At 35.7% G+C, this 12,450-nt stretch overlaps 1 protein-coding gene across 2 annotated transcripts; it reads left to right on the plus strand.

Moving 5' to 3' along the window:
* Window positions 1–5,786: 5,786 nt before the first annotated feature.
* On the plus strand, window positions 5,787–11,694 carry LOC135581337 (ranBP2-type zinc finger protein At1g67325-like). Of its 2 annotated transcripts, none has more exons than XM_065085204.1 (10): window positions 5,787–5,893; window positions 6,801–6,846; window positions 6,960–7,075; window positions 7,395–7,668; window positions 8,086–8,156; window positions 8,456–8,507; window positions 8,589–8,692; window positions 10,685–10,715; window positions 10,913–11,061; window positions 11,256–11,694. In XM_065085204.1, exons 1-10 carry the CDS (start codon window positions 5,885–5,887, stop codon window positions 11,256–11,258), a joined length of 855 nt encoding a protein of 284 aa, XP_064941276.1. In that variant the 5' UTR covers window positions 5,787–5,884; the 3' UTR covers window positions 11,259–11,694. The 2 variants fall into 2 exon arrangements, with proteins under 2 accessions (XP_064941276.1, XP_064941275.1); XM_065085203.1 differs by lacking the exon at window positions 5,787–5,893 and adding an exon at window positions 5,987–6,227.
* The last annotated feature ends 756 nt before the right edge of the window (window positions 11,695–12,450 follow it).

Raw genomic sequence — 12,450 nt, forward strand, 5'->3', positions numbered from 1 at the left:
TGAATATTTTTTTAAAAATTAAGAATACTATTTGATAAAAAGTAAAAGAAGGGATATCTTTTGAAAAATACTCAAAATATGAGTATTTTCTAAAGAAATCATCCCCACATATATATGTTTTTTGAAAAAAAAAACAAAATTATTGAAAAAGAAATGGATAAAGCAAATGAAGATAAAATCCAAATTTATATTTTATTTCTTGTAAGTGATGGATAGAAGTAACTGGTCAGGAGGAGGAGGAGGAGGAGGAGGAGGAGCAGATAGGTAAGAGAAGGAACGCCACTATTATCTTTTAGCCTTAATTCATTGGATGTGACTTGGTTATTTATGGTGAGGGAGGATCTGCCAGTAGCATCATGCTTGCATAGGAGCCTTATCCACCAGAGTTGGGAGAGCAAGGCAGGACCAGGAATAAAGAAACACCAAGTCTCACATCACAAATTTGTTGATGAGTGATTCCTGTACCAGGATACTTCCATCACACTAGTTCACTGCACTTGTGAAGTAAGCACATCCCAAACATGTGGTGGATGAAGTCTATCCAAGAAATTCTAGTAATGATGATGTAAGATGCTGCTGTGATTGACTCATCCTTGGAAACATCACTCGAGACAGTTTGCTACAAGAAATAATAAAACATAGCTGATTCGATGCACTTGTGATTCAAGCTGTGAATGTTGAAATAGTACATCCCAAATATATGGTGAATGAAGTCTATCCAAGAAATTCTGGTGGTGATACTCTCTCTCTCTCTAATATGGCTGCTACATTGGTGGACTGAATCATCCTTAGAAACTCACCAGCTGTGTGTGACATTTTGACCACTCTAGAACCAATTATACTGGCATCAGATCATTCCTTCCTAACAACTGTTGAGTGATCTTTTGACCACTCTAGAACGATGAGTCAACGAGCAGTTCTTAAGTCATCGAGGTAAGGCTGACAATATAATAATATTCTCTTGAAAGTTTCAGTTTCCACTCCGGTGAGGAATGCAGAAGAAATCGTGCAATGACGATGAGGGGAAGAGAAAACTTGAATCAACACTAAACATCATGAACTCCAACCACAGGTGAGGCTGACTTTTTTAGTTTTATAACCAGAATTCAATGATCATTCATTCATTAAACTCATGTAACATAGTGATTTATCCATTAAATCTGAAAAGTGGGTAATGATTGTTTGTGGAACTCCCAAAACTAATCCAGAATCACACCAGTATAAAAGAAAATGTTCCATCCTAGCAATTGCAAATGCTTCGACATTACTCCATGGAACAGTTATTGATGATAAGTGTAAGCCATGCAACTATAGCTAAAACTACATATCCTCCTATAACATGTCATTTATCATATATGATCGATCTGTTGTTGACAACCCAAGAAAAAAATGTCATCGATGCATAGGCAACCAGGGGAGTACCTTTGTATGACACAAGTATGGACCTAAGAGCACAATCTTCGACTACAATAAGCATCGACCCATACATTGCACCAATGACACTTCAGCTCCTAAACAGTTTATACAGCAAACCAAAGCATCTACCAATGTTTATAGCATAAACATTGGTTGGTATTTAGGGAATCAAGGAAAACGGATCGATGTCACCTTCATGCAGATCCTCCGGTCGGACTGAGGAGTCTTCAACGTAGATCAATAAAGAGTATTTGGTTTTTATTAAATCATTACTCATCATGAATGCCAGTAACTAATATATAAATTTATTGGATGGATTTAAATATTTCATTTTAAGGAATTTATAAACTCTTATCAAGTGTTCATTGGTCAAAACAAATAAAATGATAAGTTGAATGCATTGCAAGTTATGTGGAAGGACGAAATCATTGCAAGTCGCCCTCTATTCCTTCCTCCTCTACCAAATCTCATCCTCTTGGATCCTTTCTTTATCAATTTTTTTTCTAATGCTTTCTCTCTTTATCATTAATATAAATTCTTTGTCTTATCGAACTTCATTCGGAATCACTATTGTCAAAGTCCTCTTCAACAAAACTTTCTAATATGCCTAAGGGGTCTTCTATCATCGACAACTTTCTCGAGCAACTCTCTCCGGAGATGAAGAGCTCAAGTGTTTTATCAAAAGATTGAGCTAAGGGTATCTAGGAAGACCTTTTTTTTGCTCTGTGGATATGTGTTTAGAGGAGTTAATCGACTCAGCATAGTAGCGCCTTAGATAGGCGATCGAGATATGAGAAAGTGATGACTCTAATAGTGTCTCGCTAGGCGACCTCTTGTGCGACACACTGTCACAGACAAACTTCTAAACCAGATGTTTGATATAATGCTTATGTATGTCCGTGTCTTTTGATATGTTGCCTTGTACAGCATGTAGAGGGACGACCGAAGGCTTAATAGTCCCATTTTAGTTGGGTTGGTGGCCTCTTTAGGCTTGTAAATAAAAGGTTATGTCATGTGGACACGTGCGAGAGATTTTCGGTATATAATGGACCATTTTACCCTTTATTGTACAACTGTTCAGAGCTTATAAAGTCTGTTTGTAATTTGTATTGTCTATGAAGTGTTTTTCGGAGATGTTTGCTTATGGATCCCGATTGAGGCATTTTCTCTAACTCATTCTCTCTCTTTCTTGGGTCCTAAGGGACATGGGAGACTTCGGGGATGCTGACCTTTGCGGACGGACACGCAATGGTGCCACACGACTTAGGCAAAACCAGCTAAGTCCATGACAACACGTGAGTCAAGGATCTCCCCATGACTCTCACGTGGCCCAAGTTGAGATGATCGATTTTAGCTACTTATTGCCCCATACTATTCCACCTGTCCTGCTTTGCCCTATCAGGCGAGGGGCTTAAAGTGTCCTCTTATACTAGTTGGCTTGGATCAATGCAAATAGGTGGTGATTCTACTTATTAGGATATGGAGGATGATAAAAATAAATTACGAACCTGATCGATTTGGATCCAAAGTCACTACCTCCTAACCCACCATGCTCGATGAAGATTGAAGACACTTGTCTAAACCTAGGTTTGAGTAACTTTGATGTGAACTTCTTTGAAGCCCTGGTCCAAAAGGTGGAGCCTACCCTAGTTAGTATTAATCTCGTGCTAGTAGGCGAGTCGACGATGACTCAGGACAATGTTGACCTCTCCTTTCCTTGTGTCTCATCTATCTCCTCTAGCGTTATTGGGACTATGAAGCTCATATTTATCGATGGATTGTTGAAGGGTAAATAACATTCTCAAAATCATATGGTTTGACTAGATCTATGATATCTTTTTAGATCATAGAATTATCGCACAGAGAGTGACCCTTTCCCTTCCTCTTTCTTCTTCCTTATAATTATTTTTAGTTAAAATTATCATGATACAAACAGTAAAAAAAACTACTTATTTTCTTATTGTTATTAAGATCAAATATAAATTTTAGATTATCATTTTATAGGAAACTCATTTATACAAATCAGATGCGTATTGCTGCTCGGTTGGGATAAGGATATAAAGGCTTTGCTCTGTTCTCTTCGAGTGCATTTGGAGGCATTCTATTGGCCTGGAAGTCGCTTATGTCCACTCCCAAGTGATTTTATCTCATACTCATTGCTTTCATATAGTTCTATAATCAAATAAACAATTCTATCCCTTTCTTATTCTTACTAGTATTTATGCTAGTAACTATATTAGTAGTTGAATCTATTTTTTGTAATAGCATGGGATCTTTAGATTTTGGTAATATTTAATGGATTTTAATATGTGATTTTTAATTATATTTTTGGACTCTTTTGGATTTAATTCTAGTAATAAATCCTTTAAAAATTTGATTTCGCTAGTTTTTATGATCTAGGTTTGGGTAATGTTAACTTAGTCAAATAATAGGAAAGGCTTGGTTTGGGTCCTAGTCAAACGGTCTTGGCTAATTCTCCTTAGTAGAATATCTTTGATAATTTTATCGTGTTTATATTCTCTTGTTCTAGATCATAACCATCTTACCCTTAAGTTGGTCGGTGAGAGTAATAAGAAGAGAAGTCCTTTTTTCTTTTAACCCATATAGACTGAGTATAAGGAGGTCCAAACCATTATTAATCAATATTAGAATCCTTGGTCATGATCCTATTAGGTCTATTGCTAGTAATTATATGGATATTAGACCTATCATTTTATCTTGGAATTGGAATAGCCTTGATAAGCTAGAAGAAATGTATGATCACATCCAGAGTAAAATCTTAGGCTAAAAGATAAAAAAGCTAAGGAGTCTTTTTTTAAGGAGGGTGTCAATTTTTTTTACTTACATAATCATCTACGAGCTATTATCAGACAAAATAATATTAAATAATAGTGTAAAACCAAAACTAGATAGATTAATAATAGGGATAAATACTAAATACTATCATAATTTGATAAACTGTCATCATCGGAGAAAAATCTTATTTTCAACTTTACTAATTTGATAGATAATCCTTTTTGCCTTATTATAACTCTTGTCTCTCAATTTCTTAGTATTGATCTCTCAAACTATATTGATTTGACTAAATTATTTACTTATGAGAAGATTTGATTGTTCATTTCTTCTCTTGGCTATGGGAAGAGCCCTGATCCTAATGGTTCCACGAGTTTTATAAACAATAATGAGGCACTATTATGGTTTTTCTCATGTCTAAAATAACTCATATAGTTTCAAAAACATAATATATAAGTCTCTCTTGTCAAATTTGAGTTAACAGACGTTAAAGTTTATTTACATGATATGCTGACTCATAATAAATAATTAATATAATAATATATATAATTTAAATAAAAAAATTAAGGTTACCATCAATGGCGAGAGGAGGTGTCGTCATGGAAGTAACCACCAATAACAGCATCGAGCCATCGCTATCTAGTAGGGTGTCATGCATATGCAACATCTCCTGCGCTAACGATAAGCTTAGGAGCTTTCGGTTTTACCTCAGGTGAATGTACTTTGACCAATCCAACGTTAGACACGCAATGGTCTCATGATCCCTTTTCCTCCTCTTGGGCGCCTTCGTTCCCATCGCCTCTCACTTCGTCTGCTCCTGTGTCCCCACCCATCATGCCTACAATGTGGTGGTCCAACTCTCCCTCACCTTTGCCTTTGGTCTCTTCTACCTTTGTCTCTAGCTAGTATGTCACATATTCTAACGTCTGTCAACTCAGACTTGATAAGAGGGTTATATGTATGTTTTTAAAAATATATGAGTTATTTTAGATACAAACAAAATCAAAAGTACTTAAGTGGTATATATATATATATATATATATATATATATATATATATATATATATATATATATGTTAAAATAATTTTTTATATAATAATTATTTTAAATATAAATAAACTATAAACACTCAAGTAATGTGTGATCAAAATAAAAAATCACAAAGGCTTCGATGAAACCTAATTCTTTGTCGGCAAGTTATGCAGGTTAGTCGGGTGGACCAAGCTGAACACTGATGGGGGCGTTTGAGGCCCAATCGAAGATCGTAGGTGCTTGCTGCCTTCGTACTATGGAAGTTGGGACTCACCGTAGACAAAATGAGTTTTTGGCAATCGAGGAGGGCAGTTTGGGTGTAAATAAACTTGTGATTGAAACTGATACAAATTAATTCCATTTTTAAGGATTTTTTTTGCATTGCATAATGAGGAAGTTCTCCATTGAATTAATTCTATCTTCCTCACTTACTTATCTTTAAAAGGAATATGAAATAGTAGTTATGAGATTAACAATAATAATAATTATTATTATTAGTTTTTATTTTTTAAAATGTTTAGGAGATTATATATTGGTAAAGCGAAATTAATATAAGGTGCCAAAAATGTAAAAATCACTAACCACTCGCTAAAAGAGTAATAATCCCTCGCCTCCGTCCCGAGCCGAACCCTTTGAGCCGCCATGTCTCAGGTAATCTCTCTCTCTCTCTCTCCCTCTCTCTCGCATGAGACCCTGCGATGGTTCCCCTCTTTGGATTTACTTCTGTTTACTAGGTCGGCTCCGGTTCTCGATCTGTCGCCTTCTGTTTCTTCGTCGAGCGACATCATTTTTGTCATATGATTTCCTTGTCGACGTGATTAGGTAGATGATTCCCATCAAATTATTGTCTTATCAAGTGTTCATCGAGTAATTCCGGTCTTGTTATTTTCTACCATTCGTTTCCCCCCTTTCGTGGATCGTTTCTATTACCTGATCTGCCGTCTTTTGTTGGATGTTGGTAGGACGAGCACGTTTCCGTGATTTGGTATTCACTTTTCCATCCAATTGACGCCTCATTAAGTGTTCTTACTACGATTCGAACCTAATTTCGCTAGATCTGTGTGAGGTTGTCTTAATCTTTCCATCAGATTTATGCCTCATTAATGTCGTTCCAACGTAATATTTGGTTCGTCTTGATCGTGATTTTCTAATGATGCCGAAGTTCTGATTGGGCTTAGTTTGTTAGGATAGACTTCTTCTCAGTTTATCGGTATCGGAGGTTTCAAAGAATTTTCCATTCTATGCTTATTAGTGTTCTAAATGTCCACCACACATATACTGACCTTGTTCATACAAGGTTGTTAAGTAGTATTGTCTTTATCATTGTTGTCAACAATTCCTCCTAGTTTTGATTAGGTTGCTTTAGGGCTATAAAGTTCCTTTTTCGTTGGAATCAGTAACATTTTAATCATGTTTGTGCTATAAATATGCGATACATTCTTGGAGCCCAATTTGATGCTACGTAGATGATTGGATGGAGTGAGAACTCGAGGAATTTGTATTTACAGGTATGTATGACATATCATTGTTCAATCACTTCTTGTGCTTTGTGTTGCAGGTGGATAACCGGAACTCATCTGCTGGCAAGCGTGCTAGAACCGATGGTATGGATATGCTGTTTTTTGGCCATTGAAACAGTTGTCTGATCACTTTATAAGTTTATGATCACTGACGGACAGAACGGACTGATCTGTGATCTAACATATTTTTGTTTAAGGTGGCCGCCGAGATGATGATTGGACATGCCCTAGTTGTGGCAATGTTAATTTCTCATTCAGGACAACATGCAATATGCGAAACTGTACTCAGTCAAGGCCTGCCGACCATGATGGGGTAAATCTGTCTTCAAATAGCATGCATATACTACAGGCTGCATTGCGAGATATTAGCATTATTTTATTTCTTTTATTCTTTTCCTTTTTCTTTTTTCTTTCGATCTGTCATTCTCTAACGTTTCCTCTTTTCTAGCATTTTAATATAGCGTTAGACTTCTGTGTACATTTCTTTAAGAACTTCTGGGCATGTAAAAGATGTCTACTGATTTTGCAGCAACTGAGGATGGTTTTTCACTGTCTCAATTTCTCCTCTTTTTCCTTTTTGCTCTGTGGATTCTCTAGTTCCATGCTTATGTGCTAGGATTGTTATTGTCCAGAAATCTGCTGCAAAGTCTATGCAAGCTCCTTCACCTTACACCTCTGTAGCTGGTTACCTGGGTTCTGGTGCCCCATCTTCAATGTATCTTGGTTCTCTGCCATATGGGCCTTCCCTTTTTAATGGTCCAGCACTGACTCCTTATGATTTCTCTTTCCCTGGAGGTTCTGCTTATCACTATGAGTATGGCAGTCGCTTTTCTGTTGGGAGTCCATATGGACCAATGCATATGTCTGGACCTCCTCCTTATTCTAGTGGATCTATGATAGGAGCAGGTAATGACATTTAACCACTCAATGTTTTGTCTGAAATTAAGCTAGTAAAACTTTATTATATATTTTTCCATCGATCATGTCAGTTTCTAAAAATGAGATTGAATGTGCTCCATTTGCATTGACTTTTCCATGCAAGTTATTACTGTTCACTGAATGTTTTAAACAAATTCTTATGGAATTACAAGCCATTGACTTAACGAGTGGGTTATGAAAATTCATTTTAGATTAAGATATGATAAAAACTACTAATCTATGTCAGGGATGTTCACAGCCTCTTATTAGTTAGCTCTGTGTACGCATTACTTTTTGTGGTTTCACCTGGATATCTGGAAACCTTTTGACACTGCATTCAACATTTCTTTTCTGCTTCCTGTCTTTGTTTATATATGTTTTAGCTAATGATTTCTTATTCTTTAGGTGGTATGTATGGTATGCCTCCTATGGTGGATAGATATGGGTTGGGCATACCAATGGGTCATGGTGCAATGGTAAGCTATTTGTAGGTTTTACAGTTAAATGACAAGTTTTTCTTGTTGCTATAGTGTTTGCATTCATTTAGATAGTATCTGGGAAAATAGTTATTTTATTGTATTATTATTATTATTTGTTTCTGAGTGTGACGAGTAGTTTTGACCCACCAGTTCTTAGGACTCAAAAATTGTCTAAATATTGTGTAATTTGATGAGATGTCAAGAGCTTTCGGTTGACTTTTTTTTTACTTGGTCATAATTACTTGATATTCTGTACCATTAAAACAAACAGTAATTCTGGAGTGAAAATTCCGCAGGGGGCCAGGCCTGGAGCTTATCCTAATGAAAGTTCTCCAAAGAAGACTGCAGGTTGTTCTTCTGACATTTTGATGTCCTAGTGAAGCTTTGAGATAATTTCTGCATTTAATTCTCCATATATCATAAGTGCAGGACATGAGAATGACTGGACATGCCCTAATTGTGGCAACAATAATTTCTCTTTCCGAACTGTTTGTAACATGAGGAAGTGCAACACTCCAAGGCCTGAAAGCCAGGTTTGAGTACATATTTTATTTATGTCCTTTTTCTTCAAGATGATTGCTGCCCTGTGTTTTTTCTGTATGATCTTTTTGATTTGAATTTACTGTCTTTTCTCAATAATTAGTGCCGCTGCTCGAATTTGTTTCAGCTTCTGTCCTCTTCATGTCATCAGATAACTATTCATCTTAGCTTGTCTTTTCTTGGCCTTTTTGCCTCAATCACAAGAAAATTTTTAATTGCAACATAGGGTATGCTTATCAAACTCCAGTGATAAGATTTACTAAATTGTGCTCTTCTATGGACAGCTTTAATTGTTCAGCCTTAGTTGTAAAAAGCTGGAGAATAAGCAATCATACATAGTCTTCTTGAATCTAAACAATTCCAGGATTGATGCTATTGAATATATATATTTTTCCTTTTCAAAGAGTTCTGTTATTTTGATCCTCTTTATGCATGGAAATTATGATGCTTCAACCAATAAGCAATCTATTCTAACTTCTTGATTCATGGAGTCTGAATGTCTTCAGGAAGTTGTTCGACCTAAATTGTCGAACCAAACTGAATTAATTTGTTTTTTCCCAACCATGATGTAACCAACTATGCTGGTTAACCCGGTAACCAGATAAACGATTTGATTGGTTCGATTATATTGTTCACTGGTCAACCAAAGTTCTTGTACCAAACAACAAAATGCAAAAAAATAAATCTGATAGATTATACAAGTTGGCCTAAACAATTAAACACAAAATTATTTTAAACTAGATAAATAACATTTTTATTAATGCATCACATGAGAGTGAAACAAGAGAAAGCAATATCCAATTTTTTTTGTGCCAAGGTCTTTAACATATCTAAGCTTGTGGCCAACATAGTCCATTCTGTCCATGATTGGTCCAAATTCGAAACTACATTTCCAAATGTCCAAAGAGTATAGCTTGGATCATCTGTTTAGGTGTCTGGGTGTCTGGTATTGGTTGGATGTATTTAACTGATTGAACCAAATTGAGCACATAGAGCTTGGTCCAGTTATATTATTGTTTAGATGGAAAACCATACTTGAATTTTAAATTTTTTTAAAAAAAACTATACATATAAGCCACACCTGAACTGATCCAACATCTTTACATGTCGCCATCATTAGCATTACTATCATTTATTTTCAAAAGGACTTAGAAACAGCAATTCAATTCCAAAATGTTGTATATGCCTGATTGATTCTTTCTGTACATCGTCTGTGTAATTGCTTACATCAAAGTATTTCCCTTGAAAAATCAAATTGATTGTTGCTTTTTGAACAAATATCAAAATTATAGTCCTCTCGAATCCCATGTGTCACGTTAAAGCTTGATTTTCTCAATGTGGGTATTGGTTCACAATGTGACCCAGGTTATTGTTGACTCAAATTATCTTGGTAGAAGAAAACATATGGAAGCTTGGCTGACTATAGAATTCAGATAAATTCAGAGAAAATAGAATTACTGGTGTATGCTTTTGATTTGTCCAATAGCCACTAAACTTGGAAGGATGAGATGATGGGTCGGAATTCGTGGATCTATATCTACATAAATAAGGGATTGGCAAAGTAATGCATATGTAGAATCAGAGATGTTTGCAGGAGGATTTGCTGAAGTCCACAAAGATATCTTTAATGATCTGCATAGCTTGTCATTATTGCTTTGTTACTGTTGATTTTGTGTGCATCTGTGGATTTGTGTTCATATGCATGTATTTGTGAGGTTCTTTCCTTGATGAAGGCTGATAGCTGTTTAGAAAAGGTGGGGAGCGTTATCGATATGCTAGATATCTCTGATCATTTTTTTGGAAGATAGACGTGGAATCAATGAGAGTCTTACCTTAAATCTGAGAACTTAATTTCAACCTACTATGACAGTTTTTCACTTAACCTTTTTTACTTTCACCCTAGTAATACTTCCAATTTTGGTTTTTTATATCTAACATTCTAGTGCTAGCCTTTGCTGATTCTGTTCTTTATCAACTTTGTGCAGGGCCCAAAATCAGAGAATTCAAAAGGTTCCAGTAAGTACACTATGTATTTTTCATTTTTGCATGCATTGAGAAGTGAGAACCACAAAAATTGCTTCCTAAATAATTAAATATTGTCACTACAATGCAAATCTTGTTATATCCTTATTGTCACCTTCTTTTTGTGGTTGATGCATGTTGGTATAGAGAACTTTTCAGACTTTTCTCGAACCTTCACATTTTTATTGCAGAACCAAAAATACCAGAGGGCAGCTGGATGTGTGAAAAGTGTAACAATATAAATTATCCATTCCGGACCAAGTGTAACCGACAGAATTGTGGTGCAGAAAAACCATCTCAGACACAATCATATGGGCTGACATCCAGTGAGGATGATCAGGTTCGTTGTTGTGAACATATGTACTTGTACATGTCTCTTATGTTGGGCTTGAGTAGCAAGTCTTGTGAATATAAAATACATGATATAGCCTTTTGTATTCTGTTACAAAATATCAGTATTTCTAAAAGTTTTACTTTAGTTTCATCTGTTGTCTTTTCCTGCATGCATTGATCCAACATGTGGTTATGTTACAGTGAGTCCTAGGACTGTTGTGAGGGTCAAGAAGGTTCAGAGTCATCGTCGGCGTTGCACACCTTTGATGTCTGTGGTCGGTCATGTGTCCTATAGTTGCAGCCATGATTATGAGTTTCTTCACCCTCATGCGATCTAAGTCGAGTCACAGTCGTAAGGGCAACAAGTCTTTGGCAATTCACATCTGGTATTTTGGCTTGTGCTGGCCTCTAAACATCTTTATCAGGATTCAGGAAGAATGTTCACATATTTGGTCTGGTCAGATCATGGTACTTGCAGACTGGTGCATGTGAATGCTGTTTTTCAGGAAGACCTATGTGTTAAGTTCAGCATTGTTCTGTTAAATTGTTACTTAGATCCTCTGGAAACTTACCATAGTTGTGCTATTTGGATGTTACCCCCTGGATTTTATTATATGATATTTGGATTATGGTTTCAGCATTTGTTAGATTTGTGCTATGATAATTCCTCTAGGCTTGTTCATCAATGGAGACTTCACCCTTCTGAAGCCTGAGAGTAAGTTTTGCTTGTTCTTTAAATTCTTATCCTCTTCCATTCTTTGGATTTTTTTTATAAGGTTGAAATTGGGATATGTAGGGTTGTTTCTAGCTATCCATCATCATGTTTAACTTGTAGAATTTACTTTAATACTTCCAATTTTGGTTTAAGTTTATATCTAACATTCTAGTGCTAGCCTTTGCCGGAGATTTACATTGTGACCTCGTCATTCTTTTTAGTGTTCTCATTACTTGAGTTTAGAGTATTTTCTACTTGGTTTCCACTCCGTACAACATTGATGCTTTTTGTTAATCTTAAATATATTTTTTTCTGGAGTCTCGTTTGCTATTAGAATCTTGTCTACAGTGAATCCTTTCTAAAGTAGAATTGTGCCTTAATTTTGTCATGCAAATTAAACAACAAACCTGTGCCTTTTTAACTTATTATCTTTTAAACACATACAAAGTATGTGTTTTGCCCATTTATTTAAGGAACTCAGCTGTGTTGTCCAACGTATATATATTTTTAGTGTCTTAAGCATGTACCTTAATTTTGTCATGTTACTGGACTAATAACTATAAGGATCCTTCTCCCGGCCAAGGGAGTTATTTTAAGTAATCATTTTAGGCTTTTCCAATGATATATCTTGGAAAAGTTGTATATAGTTTTTCATTGTTTTGTTAAGTACTGAACTCTCTT

Source organism: Musa acuminata, chromosome BXJ1-10 (assembly GCF_036884655.1).
Source record: "Musa acuminata AAA Group cultivar baxijiao chromosome BXJ1-10, Cavendish_Baxijiao_AAA, whole genome shotgun sequence".
Lineage (NCBI taxonomy): Eukaryota > Viridiplantae > Streptophyta > Magnoliopsida > Zingiberales > Musaceae > Musa > Musa acuminata.

Bases quoted from the DNA above. Each gene is read 5' to 3' on its own strand.
- LOC135581337 (XM_065085203.1), top strand. From the start codon at position 6,195: ATGTTGGTAGGACGAGCACGTTTCCGTGATTTG. The intron at 6,847-6,959 runs GTATGGATATGC...TTTTTGTTTAAG, and splicing joins CAAGCGTGCTAGAACCGATG to GTGGCCGCCGAGATGATGAT. The intron at 8,693-10,684 runs GTTTGAGTACAT...AACTTTGTGCAG, and splicing joins CTCCAAGGCCTGAAAGCCAG to GGCCCAAAATCAGAGAATTC.